Below are 18,637 nucleotides of genomic sequence, written 5' to 3'. Positions count from 1 at the left end.
ATTAGTTACAGATGAAGGTTGAAGCAAAAAGGTTCAAGAAGTTTCTCAATATCATACAACTTGTCAATCAAACCAGAGATTAGAACCTCGACAACCAGGCAAACGATCAAGGAAGCAGAGGGGTTTGTCGTCTGGGAATGCTCTATCGTGGTATAAAATTTTGCTGCTGACTTGAAGTTATGTTTGTACACCCACTGTCTAATTATTCACAATAGTAGGAAGGTAGAAACCATCCAAAGTTACGTGAGTACATGAATGTTTATACAAAGTGTGACATTCATATATAACAGAATGTTACCCAGCCAAAAAAAAAAAAAAGATTGTGATATTGACAAATGCTATGGACATGAATGGACCTTCAAACCAGCATGTTTTATGAAATAAACCAAACACAGAAGCACAAATATTGTATGATTCCCTTTATATGAAGTACTTAAAATGAGCAAACTCATAGATATGGAGTGAAAGAGAGATCTCTAGGAGGTAGGAAGAATGGATAATTAGGAGTTACATAATCTGTACAGAATTTTTTTGTTGAGAATGATAAAAATGTTTGTGTGCCAGTAAGGGGTGATGACTGCACAACATTGTAAATATATCTAATGTTACTGAAGTATATACTCATGGATGGTTAAAATGATAAATATGATGCATGTTTATGTGTATTTTGTCACAATAAAAAAGATATCAGTAGTAAACTCTTTATGGGTGATTTGGACAGAAAAGCTATAGTAGATGTGAGTTGCTGAATTCAGATTGGAGGTAAAGATACTAAGGAGATGAAGGAAGGGTGAGGCCAGGAGTTGAATAATCGTGCAGCAGCAGCAGCCTCTCTTCCTGCTGTTTGTCTATCCTCAGGGGCAGCACCTGTGCCATTAGCAGGCCTAATGCATGGAACACACGGAGGATACCAACCAAACTGGACCCATCCACTTCCACTTCCGCCCCTTCTCCAAACTTCCTGAGGTACAGCTGTTGATTTTTGTGGCCTTCCTGGCTATGTACCTGGTCAGCATCAGTGGCAATGTGTCCATTTTCCTCACCATCTGGGTCAGTCGTTGTCTCCACACCCCCATGTATTTCTTCCTGGCAAACCTGGCGGCACTGGAGACCTTCTATTCTTCCACCATTGCTCCCCTGACTCTGGCCAGCGTCCTGGCTGCAGAGAGCACCCTCATCTCCCTGCCTGGCTGTGGAGCCCAAATGTTCTTCTTCATCTTCCTGGGCAGCGCTGACTGCATTCTGCTGGCTGTCATGGCCTATGACCGGTTTGTGGCCATCTGTCACCCTTTGCATTATAGCCTCATCATGAGCTGGAGGCTGTGTGTCCGGCTGGCTCTGGGGTCTCTGTTGCTGGGGTTCATCTTGGCCATGCAGCTGACTGTGCTCATCTTCCAGCTCCCCTTCTGCAGCAGCAAGGAAATCAGCATGTTCTACTGTGATGTCCTCCCTGTCATGAGACTGGCCTGTGCTGACACGCGGGTCCATGAGGCCACTCTGTTTGTGGTCAGCGTCATCGTCCTCACCATCCCCTTCCTGCTCATCACTCTGTCCTACGTCTTCATTGTGGCTGCCATCCTGAAGATCCGTTCTGCAGAGGGGAGGCACAAGGCCTTCTCCACTTGCTCCTCCCACCTGATTGTGGTCCTTCTCCAGTATGGATGTACAAGTCTCATCTACTTGTGTCCCAGTTCCAGCTACTCTTCTGAGAGAGGCCAGGTAGTGTCTGTGGTCTACACATTCATTACCCCATTGCTGAACCCTTTAGTCTACAGCGTGAGGAACAGAGAGCTTAAGGATGCTTTGAAGAGAGCAATGATGAAGTTCTTGCTGCTGTAAACTCCGTGAGCTCCTCTGAGTGCTCCTCTACAACACCTCTGGGTAGAATGAAATGAGTAGGCTATTGGGAAGATAAAGAGGCAAGGACTAAACATTTTCTGATTTTATATTGTTATTTTTCCTGCTTACATCATTTTCAAAAAATCATTTTTTTTCAAATTCAGGTCTTCATTTGCAGGACAGGGATTAAAATTCTTGCTGTATCTAAATTCTGGGGGTAGTTATGAGGATTAAAACATATGTTAGGTGAAAACTCTTTGCAACTTTTAATGGTAAATATAGCAGTGGATGTCATTTCATTCTCCACCATCACATTTAAAGTCTGTTACCCGTCTTAGATTTATCTCCAGATGTATTTTTAGGTTATCAGTAGACCCAAATATTACACTTCCAAGCAGGGAAAAACAGGAGTAAGAGCAAATTGAATTGGTGCCATCTCAGCCACTATCTCGTGATCCCCATTGTATAACTGTTGAGATTGTGCCATTTTGTATTTTTCATCTTTGATCTATTTTTTAATCTTTGATCTTAATTTCCCTTCTGGAACAAAGTGTTTTGGAAAGTTCTAGAGTTTAAAAGTTTTGATAGCTTCTATTTTCCTATCTTTACACTGCAGCTAGTCTGTCTTGCGTGTCAGGCTCTGGCTATACCACTATGCCTCTAAAATGCTGTCCCTGTCCTTATTCATTACCCTCCCTAAACACCCTTGCTTATTTTTTTCTCCTCATTCTGTGCTATGATCCATCTCCAGGTCTTTGGGCATACAGGAGAAGTAAGGTGAGCATTTCTGAAGGAGGGAACAGAATGCACACCAAAAACAGGGAATCCTCTCCTTGGGTCCTCTCCCTCTTATGCATACCTCATAGTCCATGGTTCTGCCTTTGCCTAAGTATGCATAATATAGAACAATTGTTTTGTTCATTGAGGCTCTCTAGGTAGGAGGGGAGAATGTTGGTATAAATCTGGATTCAGCTAAAACAAAGCTACTTTTGTGAAGATAAATACTGACTAGACAGTGAGAAGAGAGTGTCATTAACATGGCATGAGAAGTCTGAGTAGAATAAATGTATTCATGGTTGTCATTTGTCTCAGGGCAATGGCATAGGCTCATAGATGGTTTACCATGTTTTTGTAGGATAGAGGAAGTTAATTCAACTACTCATTGACCATGTAGTGATTTATTCATTCAACAACATTCAACAAGACAATAAACAAGTATTTATTGAATTTGACTATGTCTTATGAGCTCACTTGTGGTCAGTACTGCAGGAAGTATAAATGTGAGTAAGAAGCAGCTCTCACCTTGGAGAAAATGTCAAGTGTGATTTAAGAACTCAGATCAGAGCAGGTGTTTTGCTTACTGGTTAAGATGTTGGTTAAGGGGCCGGCGCTGTGGCGCAGCAGGTTAATGCCCTGGCCTGAAGTGCTGGCATCCCCTATGGGCACTGGTTCTAGTCCTGGCTGCTCCTCTTCCGATCCAGCTCTCTGCTATGGCCTGGGAAAGCAGTAGAAGATGGCCCAAGACCTTGGGTCCCCTGCACCCACGTGGGAGACCTGGAAGAAGTTCCTGGCTCCTGGTTTCGGATTGGCGCAGCTCCGGCTGTTGTAGCTAATTGGGGAGTGAACCATCGGATGGAAGACCTCTCTCTCTCTGCTTCTCTTCTCTCTGTGTAACTTTCTGACTTTTGAATAAATAAATAAAATCTTTAAAAAAAAAAAAAGGTGTTGGTTAAGATTCCCACATCCACTGTCCGAGTACCTGGTTCGATGCTGAGCTTCAGTTCCTGAATATACTTCCTGGTGATGACTCAAGTACATGTCTTCCTGCCACCTCTTTGGGACACCTGAGTTGAGTTCCTGACTCCTGGCTTTGACCTGGCCCAGTCCTGTGGGTGTTTGAGGAGTGAACCTACCTATGAATTTGCTCTCTCTCTTTGAATCTCTTTGTCTCTCAAATAGAAAAAAATCAAAAGGAAAGAGAATTAAACCCATATTACACCTGGAACCAACTAATACAATACTATGAGACATCAGAGGAGGTCAAGTGAAAGGAAGCAAAACAATTGTGATGGGGGAAGGGAGGGTGTTTGAGTTGTGCTATGAGAGGTCCCCTGGTCTTAAAGTGTGCACGGAGAAGCAGAAAGAGCATTTCTGAGGAGGGAACTGGAATGCCACAAGAACAATGAACCTTCTCCTTGGGAATTTATTTTCTTATTTGGAAAATTTTAAAAATTGTATACTTTTTGAAATCCTATCACATTCCCTTAAGGCAAAACCTATGACCAGAATTCATATAAGAAACTACAATTTTGTCTTCTTTTGAAAGACATATACTTTGAAAGGAAAATCTTTGGTTCCTTCCTAGACACTTGCTTCCTGTCATAAGTTCTACTTTACTAGTCTACTAATTCATTATCTGTCAGACACCAGTCCTTTGAAAATTAGATATTTAGGGGCTGGTGCTGTGGCTTAGCAGGTAAAGCCACCGCCTGCGGTGCTGGCATCCCATTTGGGTGCCAGTTCATCTGTCAGATGAACTCCTTGATTTGTGGCATGAGGAAGAGCTCAAGGATGCTGTAAAAAAAAACGATTGAGAGGTTCTTGCTTCTCAGGCACATTGAATATTTCTGGATATTGCTAATCAAACAGCTTTTCCTACTGTTTGAACTATATACAAATCTAGAAGTTAGGGGAAATGACACACTTAAGTGTCAGAAATTGTTGCAAGATCTCTTTCTCTCCTGTTGTTCCTATGTGTCCAAGTTTTGTCTGTGAAGCCACAACTTCTCTCTTTTTCTCTAAGACCAGCCTCCTTGTGGGGCCTGCTGGAAAGGTCACCAGGTGAGGTTTAGACAGACAAGCATTTTGTGAATATGGCAGCACCCGGTCTCAAATGATCTGCATCTACATTAAAAAAATATTTATTTATTGAAAGAGTTACACAGAGGGAGAAGGAGAGGAAGAGAGAGAGAGAGAAAGAGAGAGAGAGAGGTCTTCCATCCGCTGGTTCACTCCCCATTTGGCTGCAACAGCTGGAGCTGCACGGATCCGAAGCCAGGAGCGAGGAGTTTCTTCCAGGTCTCCCAAGCGAGTGCAGGGCCCCAAGGACTTGGCCATCTTTTTTTTTTTTTTTTTTCAGGAACTTATTTATTTATTTAGTTTAAAGTCAGAGTTACATAGAGAGAGGAGAGGCAGAGAGAGAGAGAGAGAGAGAGGTCTTTTGTCTGCTTGTCCACTCCCTAGTTGGCTGCAACAGCTGGAGCTGTGCTGATCCAAAGCCAGGAGCCAAGGTCTTCTTCCAGGTCTCCCATGTGAGTGCAGAGGCCCAAGGGCTTGGGCCATCTTTTACTGCTTTCCCAGGCCATACCAGAGAGCTGGATTAGACATGGAACAGCTAGGACTAGAACCAGCGTCCTTAGGGGATGCTGGCACTGCAGGCGGCAGCTTTACCCACTTCGCCACAGCGTTGGCCCCCTGCATTTACTTTTGATTCCATTGCTCTCTGGAAACAAAAATCCATTTTTTTTTTTTGCTTCTCCTAAAATTTGTTTATTTTGTTGAGTTGGCTGCTAGCTAGGATAGCAAGAGTGCCAAGTTCCAGAGCACAAAGACCTCAGAATTCTTCAATGCTTCTGAAAGGGAGTTACCAGAAGAAATTGTATCATTTAGTCTTCTGGAACAGTATAGATCAGCATTTCTTGAAATGCTGGCTTACTATCAAATCTCTTCTTCCCTAGATGACCTGAAAAACATTTCATGGATAAAGGGGAGGCAAATTGATGATTCCACTTTCCTCTTGAAGACTCACAAGCACATTATCTGGGAAATTCTAGAATGGAGCCATATTTGTAGGGCCATGGCTTTCCGAAATATATGACCAAGTGAACTCTTTAATTCTTTACATCTGTAATTTAACCCAATGGAGACAATCTTCTGGAAACACTTTTAGGGAAATAGTTTTGTAAATGATCAATAAACAGCTCCAGGGAAGTGGTACCATAAGTGCTCCTTGCCTTATAATGGGGTTATGTATGAATAAAGTCTTCATACAGTAGAAATAGCATTAATCAAAAATGAATTTGGTATGCATAGCTTGCAGAATATTATAACTTATTAATTGAGTATCTGAGGAGTATAGGTTGTTTGCCCTGGTGAATACCGGGCTGACTGGGTGTTGTGGCTTGCTGTCACCACCCAGCATTGTGAGAGAGTATTAAGTATTGTATCGCATACTTTCTTGTGTGCAAAATGATTAGAATTCAAAATTCAAAGTATGAAACTCAATCCAGCGTCCTATTGAATGGGGAAAAGTTAGAAACATTCACACTGAGATCTGGAACCCGACAAGGATGTCCACTCTCTCCATTTCTATTCAATATAGTCCTGGAGTCCTAGCCAGAGCCATTAGACAAGGAATAGAAATCAAAGTGATTCAAATTGAGAAGGAGGAAGTCAAACTATCCTTATTTGCAGATCACATGATCCTATATACAGGGGATCCAAAAGACTCCACCAAGAGACTATTGAAACTCTTAGAAGAGTTTCGCCAGGCTAATCCTCCGCCTTGCAGCGCTGGCACACCGGGTTCTAGTCCCGGTCGGGGCACCGATCCTGTCCTGGTTGCCCCTCTTCCAGGCCAGCTCTCTGCTGTGGCCAGGGAGTGCAGTGGAGGATGGCCCAAGTGCTTGGGCTCTGCACCCCATGGGAGACCAGGAGAAGCACCTGGCTCCTGCCATCGGAACAGCGCGGTGCGCCGGCCGCAGCGCGCTACCGCGGCGGCCATTGGAGGGTGAACCAACGGCAAAAGGAAGACCTTTCTCTCTGTCTCTCTCTCACTGTCCACTCTGCCTGTCAAAAAAAAAAAAAAAAAAAAAAGAAGAGTTTGGCAAAGTAGCAGAATATAAAATCAATACACAGAAAACAACCTTTTTATACAGAGATAAACCAAGGCTGAAAATGAACTAAGGTCAATCCCATTCACAATAGCTACAAAAAAAAAAAAAATCAAATACCTAGGGATAAACTTAACCAAGGAAGTTAAAGCTCTCTACAAGGAGAATTATCAAATACTAAAGAAAGAAATAAAAGAAGACACAAAAAAATGGAAAAAACTTCCATGTTCATGGATTGGAAGAATCAATATTATTAAAATATCCATCCTTCTTAGAGCAATTTACAGATTCAATGCAATACCAATTAAAATATTAGTCATTCTTCTCAGATCTAGAAAAAATGATGCTGAAATTAATTAGGAAACACAGGAGGCCTCGAATAGCTAGAGCAATCTTATACCACAAAAAAAGCTGGAGGTATCACAATACCAGATTTCAAGACATACTACAGGGCAATTATAATCAAAACAGCCTGGCCGGTGCCGCGGCTCACTAGGCTAATCCTCCGCCTTGCGGCGCCGGCACACCGGGTTCTAGTCCCGGTCGGGGCGCCGGATTCTATCCCGGTTGCCCCTCTTCCAGGCCAGCTCTCTGCTGTGGCCAGGGAGTGCAGTGGAGGATGGCCCAAGTCCTTGGGCCCTGCACCCCATGGGAGACCAGGAGAAGCACCTGGCTCCTGCCATCGGATCAGCACGGTGCGCCGGCTGCAGCGCGCCAGCCGTGGCGGCCATTGGAGGGTGAACCAACGGAAAAGGAAGACCTTTCTCTCTGTCTCTCTCTCTCACTGTCCATTCTGCCTGTCAAAAAAAAAACAAAAACAAAAAAAACACCAGCCTGATACTGATACAAAAACAGATGGATAGACCAATGGAATAGAATAGAAATGCCAGAAACCAATCCAAACACCTAACCAACTAATATTTGACCAAGGAGCTAAAACCTATCCCTGGAGCAAGGACAGTCTCTTCAACAAGTGGTGCTGCAAAAACTGGATTTCCACATGCAGAAGTATGAAGCAAGATCCCTATCATTCACTTTACATAAAAATCCACTGAAAATGGATTAAAGACTTAAACCTACCTATCACCTGGTACCATCAAATTATTAGAGAGCATTGGGGAAACCCTGCAAGACATTGGCATAGACAAAGACTTCTTTGAAAAGACCCCAGAAGCACAAGCCTCAAAGCCAAAATTAACAAATGGGATTACATCAAATTGAGAAGCTTCTGTTCTGCAAAAGGAACAGTCAGGAAAGTGAAGAGGCAACTGACAGAATGGGAGAAATTATTTGCAAACTATGTAACTATGTAACTGATAAAGGAATAATAACCAGAATAAATAAAGACATGAAGAAACTGCACAACAACGAAACAAAAACCCAGTTAAGAGAAGGGCAAAGGACTTTAACAGAAATTTTTCAAAAGAGGAAATCCAAATGGCCAACAGACACATGAAAAAATGTTCAGGATCTCTAGTTGTCAGGAAAATGCAAATCAAAACCACAATAGGTTTCACCTCACCCCAGTTAGAATGGCTTTCATACAGAAATCAACAAACAACAAATGGTGGTGAGGATGTGGGGAAAAAGGTACTCTAATCCACTCTTGGTGGGAATGTAAACTGGTAAAACCACTATGGAATAGAGTTTGGAGATACCTCAGAAATCTGAATATAGTTCTACCATATGACCCAGTCATCCCACTCCTGGGAATTTACTCAAGGAAATGAAATCAGCAAATAAAAGAAGTATCTGCACCCCCATGTTTATTGCAGCTCAATTCACAATAGCTAAAACATGGAATCAATCTGAATGTCCAACAACTGAAGACTGGATAAAGAAATTATGGGATATGTCCTCCTGGGAATACTACACAGTATTTTATACAAATGAAATCCAGTAATTAGCAACAAAGTGAATGATTCTAGAAAATATCATAGTTAGTGAAATAAGCCAGTCCCAAAGGGACAAATACTGTATGTTCTCCCTGATCTGTAAGAACTACCAGAGTACCTAAAAGGAAACCTGAAAAAGTGAAACTGACACTTAGAACACTTGAACAGTTCTATTTTTCTCCTCCCCTCCCCTCCCCTCCCCTCCCTTCCCCTCTCCTCCCCTCCCTTCCCCTCTCCTCTCCTCTCTTCTCTTCTCTATTCTTTCCTAATACCATTGGTTGAACTCTTTACCTAACATAGAATTATTTATATGTGTTAAAGTCAATTGAAAAATAGATCTTGCAAAAAATAAGAGTGAAAAGAAGAGCGGGAGGGGGAAATTTGTAACTGTAAAACTCTATAGTTCTGCATATATGCTTACAGACTTACTTCTAAGTGTGTAGTTTAAGAACTTCCTATGGGATCCCAAATCCCATTAAGCTGAGTGGTAAAAATGCCATCTCAAGTGTTAAAGTGACCAAATTAAGTATTAAAGTAATCATATAGATAGAACTAACTGTTAAAGTGATTATATAAATAAAATCTAGTGTCTAGGATTAAGAATAGATAGGAATAAAAAGGAGGGAATGTTCCTACATGGGAAGCAGTTCACACAGCAGACTTATAGAATGATAATCACTTTAAATAGGACTCTTGCCTTAGAATCAGCCCTAAAGTCATTCTGTTCTGTCTGAAAAGCCCATGAGAGCATTTCTGGCATGGAAAGCCAAAACAGTGTGGCAAAAAAATGTTCTACATGAAGGATCTCTGTGAATGAGACTTCAGTGGAAAGAAAGGGCCATCAAAGAATGATGTACTTTTCTCCTAAGGGAGGAGAGAACTTCCACTTTGCTGTGGCCTTGTCCAAATGCTGATGAAGACTGGTCTCAAAAGGCTTCCATAGCCCAGGCAACTCATGGCAAGAGTCTTGGGTGATCACTGATGTCATATATAAGAGTGTTAATTACTAAATTAATAGCAGGAGTCACTGTGAACTTATTCTCCTTGCAGGACCTCTGTCCTAAATGAGTCATACTGTGAGATTCAACTGTAAAACTTGTTCTCAAACAGTTTTTTTATATTTAGTGTGTGCATGTGTGCAAATGGTTGAAATATTTACCTAGTATAGAGTTGGTCTTCTGTGTGTAAAGTTAATTAGAAATGAATCATAATGGAGAATGGGACTGGGAATGGGAGAGGGAGGAGGAAGGGGAGAGGGAGTAGGGGCAGGAGGGCAGGTATGGTGGGCAGAATCACTGCATTCCTAAATATGTACTCATGCAATTTATACTCATTAAACAAAAGATTTCTAAAAAATTAAAAAAGAAAAGAAGAGTCATAAGAAGTACTTAGATAAAAAAATTCAAAGTATGTTTTTTACTGAATTCTTACTGCTTTTGCATCATTATAATAAATTCATAAAATTGTGAGTTGTACCATCTTATGTTTGTGACCACCTGTAGGTAAAATAGTCTTATAGATATGAATGAAATAAGTCTTTTGTAATAGAAATCAGGCTGTAGATATAAACATATAAAAAGTTGAAACTTTTACTCAATCAATGAGCATAAATCCTTTTAGAAATATCTTAAGGTTCTATTTCCTTCAGTTAAATATGACCCAGAAGCTAAAAAGCTTGAAATAAGAATAGAAACAGTTCAGTAATTGAATGAATTTTTGATAGTGAAATTCACCTATCACCATGCTTGATCTTAGCTCTCAGTAAGGAAAACAAAGACTTTTGAAACACATAACATTGGCTGGAGCATCTCTATGCTTCCTGGAAAGGGGAGAAGTAGGTTTTAGTCAAGGCTTCTGTTTATAAGATTTGCTGGCTCTGCCATAGAGACACAGTACACTTGCCTACTGTGCCTATGGTGGCTTGTGGTTGCAATTGGGAAAACCAGGTTGAAATGGTAGGGTTGGTGAGAAGTATTCAGCGAACCACTGTGGAATTTTGAGAGAGCATCCTGAATAAAAAATGCATTGATACTGAAATATCTTTGTGGCCTCCTTGGATACTGTATTGTCTTCCAGACTCCCTGGAATCAAATTCTAGTTGAAGGGCTAGAAGATGACCATGGGCTGGTGCTGCTTGTAAGGAGTCACTAGATTTTTTCTCCCTACAGCTCTTGAAAACATATTTACTTTGCACCTATACGGTAAAAGGCACATTAAATGCAGCAAGTAGAAAGATGGAATGAATGATATGTGTGTGTGTGTGTGTGTGTGAGAGAGAGAGAGAGAGAGAGAGAGAGAGAGAGAGAGAATGGAAATGGGAGGGGGTGAGAAATACAGAATTTAATGAAAGAACCAAAAACAAGGTTAAAAGTAGTTTTGCAACAAGAATTCTTAAAATACTGTGAATAGTGCCTTTGGTGTCACCTAGAGACAATTATTGCTCTGGCTCTAATGGAAAGAATGAAGATTCCAGATAAATTTTATTCCAAGCCAAGTGTACAAGCTACTATGCTGTGTTACACTCTGAAGCGCTGGGCATGTAACAAAATGACCAAACACAATCCCTCTGAAAACTCACCCACGGTCTTTTTGTAGCAAGTGGGACAGCAACTTGCAGTTTTTGCTCTAAATGATTTAAGTTGGTCTTGCATGGATACTTGACCAGTTACTGATACTTTCCTGAAATATGTTCCAGAACAGGATATACTGAATTAGACTCTCAACTGGCTAGACATTGTTTATTCAGGCATTGCTTTATGGTTTTCTTTCAAGATTGCTTTTACAAATTCTTGAAAAATTCTCTCCATTTCTGTCTCTCTCCCTATCACACACTCTTATGCAATCCCTGAAAATGTTCTTTTCAATAATGGTTTCAAAGTTTGGGAGCTACTCATATTCAAAGTGAAATTTTTAGGTGATAAATTAATGAACATTTTAATGTTTTTTTGTAATTGTTTAAAGTTGAGTGATGATATATATCATATATATATAAGAGCATTTCAAAAGCTCATAGAAAATGCATTTATTAAGAAATTATGCATGGATTTCATTTTTTTGCACCAAAGTAAATTTACTTTTAATTCAGTTTTCCTCATGGACCTGAATTATCCTTGTGTAACTAGTGCAATACAAATTGTTAGGTAACAAAAAATGAGTGGGTTGCATTTAATATCAGAAAATGTTAGTAAATTATATCAAAAAAAGAAATAAAACATATATCATGAAAGTTTTCACGATTAGCTAAACTTTGGAAAAAGTTATCCTCTACATTTTATAATATTCTTTACCAGGACCAATATCAGCAGTTGTGTGAACCATTTTATTTATAAATAATGTTGTAGGGTCTTTAATAACATATGGTTAATTAATAAAGAAATGTTCAATAATACAATCAATGCATATAGATAGATAGCTACAGTCAATGACTATCTGACAGCTGCTATGTGCTTAGCACTACATCAGGAGATGCTATGCAATGCGTAGTAGAATTAGTTATTTCCATTGAGGACCTGGTTTAGTAGGGGTGGAGCGAGAAGATCATAACAAACAAAGCAGAATGATAACTGCTGTAATTGCAGTGAGCACAAAGACACCATGGGGCATGGAGCATGGAGTGCTTTTCCCTCTTTGGAGGAGTGTAGGGGAAGGCAAGTCTGACAAAATACCACTTCATTTAATGGGGATACTTGCTGAGATTTGAAGGATTTTGAAAATTTGTCTAGGTACTACACAAAATTAACCTCTCATTTGATAAAGAAAAAGTGTCTATTTTGTTAAACATGAAGAACAGAAAGTTAAGCAATGATTAATATATAGCTAAGTGTAGTAGCAAGTAAACTAGCTTAGAGTATCGTGTCCCCAAACAATTCCTGATTGTGTGTCAACATTGACCCACTGGGGATGGTCAAATTGTAGCCAAGTTGGCCTCTTGGGGTTTTATTGAATCAAAGAAGATAGGAAATTCTCCAGAAGTGAGATGAGGAAGAGAGAGTGGAGAAAGAACCCAGGATTCTGACCTGCAAGTTCCAAAGTCCCACATTCTTCCCCTGCGAAGAGAAGGCAGAGAAGGATTAATGGTTCCTAAATGTATACTTGCTTCAATGAAAAGTAGTTTCTTGGAGTTTGTGATCCATGTTTCCCAAGATATTCAGAAGAGAATTTCACCTTGGGCTTCACTCAGCCTCAGGTAAGGATGTGGCTGACAGCCTCTGTAGGCAGAAGACAAGGAGAGTAAAGGGAAGATCAGGATGATGAAGCTGCTGTGAGATACTGAACCTAGGGAATGGACCAATGAATGCTTCTGATCTTGGAATTTCTTGACTTTTGAGGGGGCTTCCTTGTACGGAGTTCCAAATGAATTAGACTATTTGTTTAACCTCTGGGAGATAATGTTCATGCCAATGACACTGATAAAACGCTAGTCCTCAAAACAGACATTCCATTACTGAAGACGTTTAAGGAAGGCTAAGTCTGTCTTTAGAAGTGTGACCATTTCCTGGGTGGCCTAAGCAAAGTGAGAAAGAGTTGTCCACACTCCATTGTGGGAATATCACATATTGTGTTGGAGACCCAGAAAACAGTCCACTACACTTAGTTCCCAGTTTAAACATATGCCTCATTGATAGTAGATGCTCAATAAGTGCTTGTCAAACTAGTGAATGAATGAACATCCTTTTTAATTGCACCCTGTGAGAGAGGAAAACAAGGAGGAAAAGAATAAAAGCCTTAAGGAAAAGGATGGGCACATTTTGTGTTTGTTCACCAAATCTTTAGCTGTAGGACTGTGGGGTAAAAGAAACCCATTAGTGAGATTCCAACATTCCTCAGGGTAAATATTTCCTTGGATAGAAGATACCTGGAGTTTATTATTTGAACGTTAATAAAGCAAGGAGTTGTATAGCAGCAGTCAGAAATGCCCAAATAGTATCAGACTATAAAAATGAAGATTATCTTTTCCACCTTGAAGGTATTGAATAAGAGTCACTCATTCTGTAAATCTCCCTTAACGAATCTTTGGTGTTCTCATCAGTGGGTAATTACCTTGTACCAGGCATTATTCTCAGTCCTGGGCATTAATGAGGGTCAGAATTCAGTCCCTTCCTTCATGAAATTTAGAGTCCATAGAGGTGGTAGCATCAGCAAATGAACATAGAAGTAAACACATCACTACAAGAGTAATGAGGTCTATGTTGGAGACAGTGGTTCTCTTTTAGTGCCTGGCTTTTCCCTGTAGATTCATAGAAACACATATTTTGGGTAGAGGGTATGCTGGGCATTTTCCTACTCAGCTAGTCAGAGAGGTGGGATGTGTATGCTCCTGATGCTGCTCCTAGAAGAGGAATTGAAAAGCCAAGGAACGACATACTGTTAGAAATGACTCAAGGGAAAGTTGCCTGCCATGATGCCACCCATATTCTAATCCTCTTACCTGTACACGGCTATGCCAAACACCTCTACACTACTGGATGATAAAGGAGGAAGCAGCAGCCAGAAAGGGGAAGAAAAAGTTTACTAGCAATGTGGGCAGGGAGTCAGATATGCTGGACACAAAAACACAGCGCATATTTGAGAAAAAACTGTAGATAAGCAGGAATACTAAGTTTGTGTTACTCTGTATGATGGAAAACAACACAGTCCTTGTATTGAGAAAGGTCATGACATATTTTGAGACATTAGCATGGCAAAAGTGAGCAAAAATACATTTTTTTTGATGACTCTGCTGGTTTGGTTTTAACTTAGAATGCAAAGTGCAAAGTGCTTTCTCACTTCTGTTGTGGTCTGTGAGTGTTGTGAGTTAAATGTGTATTCTCCCACCCAACCCCAATTTACATGTTGCAGCTATAATTCCCCAAAGTAATGACATTTGGCCAATGGGAGGTAATTTGGTTTGGGTAACCTCCTGAGGGTGAATTTTTCCATCAGAAGAAGAGAAAAAGACACCATAACTTCCTCTCTTTTCCTTGTGAGGATATAATGAGGAGGTAACAATTGGCAGTTTTGGACAAGAGCCAAGTCTGCAGCAACCTGAACTTGTGTGTCCCTGCCTCCAGAACTGTGAGCGATAAATGTGCCTTGTTTAAGTCCCCCAGGCTATGGAATTTTTAAACAGCATCCCAAACTGACCAAGACAAGGGCTTACTCATTGGAGCAAGGCCAAGTGTCAGGAGATATGGGTGGTGATGTTTGTGTGTGTGTGCGTATATCTGGAATATGTTTTTTTGTTGTTGTTGTTTGTTTACCTTATAAAGTCTTTAAATTCATTCCTACTGATTATATTCAATGGAAAGAAAATTTCATGAAGAAATTATACTAAAATGAACTAGATTTTTTTTTTTTGCCTTATACTTTCAAAAATCACTCATTAAATCACCTGCATGTTATTCCTTGTGAACAGGCAGGTATTGTTGGGATCATTTACAAAGGTGAGGGTAGAATTTAGGGATGTACAAGGGATGGCATGGAACTCAAGTACTAGCAATTGTGTTAAGCTCTTTTCATACTTGTGCCTGATGTGAGAAGGTGCAGAGACAATGTGACTGGAGTCCAGCAAAACCTGGAACCATGGGAGCTGGGCTGCTCAACCAGAGCTGTGGGTCTAGAACCATGGCAGTAAAGGGAGGAGGAAGTGGTGTGTGTGTGGGATAAAAATGTACTTCCTTTCTTTCTGGTGCTTTTCATTCTTCTCCCTCTGCCTCTCTTTTGCTAAGCCCAACCAGAAGCTACCAGGTCAAAAAGCCTTTCTGGTGCTGTCTTTAGCAACGAGTTGCTCACGGGGCAGAACAAGCTAGGGGGTGGATGTAGGGGGCATCTGAAGGATACCTACCAACCCTTCTCCTTATGACTCACCAGGAGGAAGAGCAGTCTATACATGTGGCGGGAATAGACTTTCCAGAGTGGTAGGAGGAAAGCATGGATAGAATAATATCACAGAGACCATGGGTGAGGAATTGCAAACAAAGGGAATAGCCAAGAGCTTCAAAGGGAACGTAAATTGTGTTAGAATTATTTATTGCATTCAGCAGGTTGGAAGCCATTGATGACTTTCATTAGAGAGGTCTCAGGGAGTAAAGGGATATGATGGGCACCTGATTGAGTGTGCTGAGGAAAGAATAGGAAGTGGCTCTCACGAGAAGAATGTGGGGAGATGTTAGAAGATGACAGAAGACTGAAGGGAGCTTCTTTTTACCAAGAGAGATAAAGTTGCTGTATTCAGGGGAGAGGGAATAGAAGGTGGAGAATGAGGAAATAAGTTATGGAGCAAGATCCCAGACAAAACATGAGGAAGCTGAGACCACATTAACTGCACAGCAGAGCAGACTTGTCTACAGGGGCATATGGGAGTGTGATTTGGATACACAGGTAGAGAGAGAATGGTATGTGTCCAGAGAATAGTGCTAAGTGGCTTTTTTTTTTTTCTGATAGGCAGCGTGGACAGTGAGAGAGAGAGAGACAGAGGTCTTCCTTTTTCTGTTGGTTCACTCCCATATGGCCGCTCTGGCTGGTGCACCGCGCTGATCCAAAGCCAGAAACCAGGTGCTTCCTCCTGGTGTCCCATGCAGGTGCAGGCTTGGGCCATCCTCCTCTGCACTCCCGGGCCACAGCAGAGAGCTGGCCTGGAAGAGGAGCAACCGGGACAGAATCTGGCACCCCAACTGGGACTAGAACCCTGTGTGCCAGCGCCCCAGGTGGAGGATTAGCTTAATGAGCCACAGTGCCGGCTGCTAGGTGGCTTTTAAGTAGCACCTATTACTTTCTTTTTCTGTGATGTTTGAATCTGGGTCATTTACTGTCAATGAGGGAAAAGGTACCAGAGGACAAGGTTTGAGGGACCAGGGAAATTTGTGCTTGTCTTGGTGAGGACTAGATGGAAGAGCTGACTCAGAGACCTGAGGACTCTCCTGAGTTTGATAATTCTACTGGGTTTCTGCTGCAGAGATAAGGAAATAGAGGGGTTTGTGATTTGGGCATGGCATACTTTGGTAGAAGATTACAGTGCTGACTCAAAGATGTGTTTGTACACCAGTGTTCATGCTCTGTAAGTCACAATGCCAATTAGTGAAAACAATTCATTGTTCACGAAAAGATGAATATAAACAAAATGCAGCATCTGTATATATATATATGCATACATATGATGATTGTTCAGCAATAAAATTAATGCAATTTTGATGTATTTTACAACATGGACAAACCTTCAAAAATATTATGTTTAGTGAAATAAGACAGTCACAGAAGGACAGATATGATTCCATTTATATGAGGTACCTAGGATAGGCAAATTGGTAATAACAAAGCGTAATAGAGGTGGTTAGGAGGTGGGAGAAATGCATAATGGGGAATTGTTATATCATGGTTCCTAAAGTTTTGTTGATGAAAGTAAGAAATGTAGAGATGATAATAGTTCCACCACATTGCGAATGTAGTTAATGCCACTGAGCAAAACGTTAAAATGAAAAATATTGTGTTGTGTATATTTAAACAATAAAAATATTTCCATGATGATGTTCTGGGTGACAGAACAGAAACGTAGTTGTAGAAATGAGTTGCTGAATTCAGATTGGAGGTAAAGATACTAAGGAGATGAAGGAAGGGTGAGGCCAGGAGTTGAATAATCGTGCAGCAGCAGCAGCCTCTCTTCCTGCTGTTTGTCTATCCTCAGGGGCAGCACCTGTGCCATTAGCAGGCCTAATGCATGGAACACACGGAGGATACCAACCAAACTGGACCCATCCACTTCCACTTCCGCCCCTTCTCCAAACTTCCTGAGGTACAGCTGTTGATTTTTGTGGCCTTCCTGGCTATGTACCTGGTCAGCATCAGTGGCAATGTATCCATTTTCCTCACCATCTGGGTCAGTCGTAGTCTCCACACCCCCATGTATTTCTTCCTGGCAAACCTGGCGGCACTGGAGACCTTCTATTCTTCCACCATTGCTCCCCTGACCCTGGCCAGCGTCCTGGCTGCAGAGAGCACCCTCATCTCCCTGCCTGGCTGTGGAGCCCAAATGTTCTTCTTCATCTTCCTGGGCAGCGCTGACTGCATTCTGCTGGCTGTCATGGCCTATGACCGGTTTGTGGCCATCTGTCACCCTTTGCATTATAGCCTCATCATGAGCTGGAGGCTGTGTGTCCGGCTGGCTCTGGGGTCTCTGTTGCTGGGGTTCATCTTGGCCATGCAGCTGACTGTGCTCATCTTCCAGCTCCCCTTCTGCAGCAGCAAGGAAATCAGCATGTTCTACTGTGATGTCCTCCCTGTCATGAGACTGGCCTGTGCTGACACGCGGGTCCATGAGGCCACTCTGTTTGTGGTCAGCGTCATCGTCCTCACCATCCCCTTCCTGCTCATCACTCTGTCCTACGTCTTCATTGTGGCTGCCATCCTGAAGATCCGTTCTGCAGAGGGGAGGCACAAGGCCTTCTCCACTTGCTCCTCCCACCTGACTGTGGTCCTTCTCCAGTATGGATGTGGAAGCCTCATCTACTTGTGCCCCAGTTCCAGCTACTCTCCTGAGAGGGGCCAGGTAGTGTCTGTGGTCTACACATTCATTACCCCATTGCTGAACCCTTTGGTCTACAGCGTGAGGAACAGAGAGCTTAAGGATGCTTTGAAGAGAGCAATGATGAGGTTCTTGCTACTCTAAACTCAGTAATTTCGTGGACGCTCATCTACTACACTGCTGGGCAGAGACACATGGGCAGGCTGTTTCCAAGTTAATGTGTGGGCTATCAGGTTATTGATTTTATACTATTAGCCTTCTTGGTTGTATTAGTTTATTTTAATAGCAATGCAATATATAATTATATACACTGTTACAATAATAGGGATGCAGATAAAAACTGAACAAAGACATGATATTCATGTACAATTCAAGCTACATTGGTATTAACTCCAGGCAGATTGTCATAAATTTACGATGTTATTTGTATATTAATTTAGTTCTTCAGCATCTGCATTGTTTGCTGATAATCTTTACCCCATGTTGTATAGGTGGTTGATTTGCCTTTAAATGCT

At 41.5% G+C, this 18,637-nt stretch overlaps 2 protein-coding genes across 2 annotated transcripts; both read left to right on the top strand.

Moving 5' to 3' along the window:
• The first annotated feature begins 891 nt into the window (after positions 1-891).
• On the top strand, positions 892-1,839 carry LOC133763596 (olfactory receptor 10V1-like). Its single transcript, XM_062197399.1, has one exon. The coding sequence runs from the start codon at positions 892-894 to the stop codon at positions 1,837-1,839; it is 948 nt and encodes a 315-aa protein (XP_062053383.1).
• An 8,279-nt stretch (positions 1,840-10,118) lies between these two features.
• LOC133763595 (olfactory receptor 10V1-like) lies at positions 10,119-18,266 on the top strand (the record flags this gene model as incomplete). Its single annotated transcript, XM_062197398.1, has 2 exons — positions 10,119-10,141; positions 17,339-18,266. Coding segments are annotated over 2 exons (951 nt in total), but the record flags the coding sequence as incomplete, so codon positions are not given.
• Between the last annotated feature and the right edge of the window lie 371 nt (positions 18,267-18,637).

This window comes from Lepus europaeus, chromosome 7 (genome assembly GCF_033115175.1).
Source record: "Lepus europaeus isolate LE1 chromosome 7, mLepTim1.pri, whole genome shotgun sequence".
Lineage (NCBI taxonomy): Eukaryota > Metazoa > Chordata > Mammalia > Lagomorpha > Leporidae > Lepus > Lepus europaeus.
Note: the sequence above shows the minus strand (reverse complement) of the source record. Positions and strands in the feature narration are given on the sequence as shown.

What these genes read in the sequence shown, in the direction of transcription:
- LOC133763596 (XM_062197399.1), top strand. Translation starts at nt 892, where the DNA reads ATGGAACACACGGAGGATACCAACCAAACTGGACCCATCCACTTCCAC.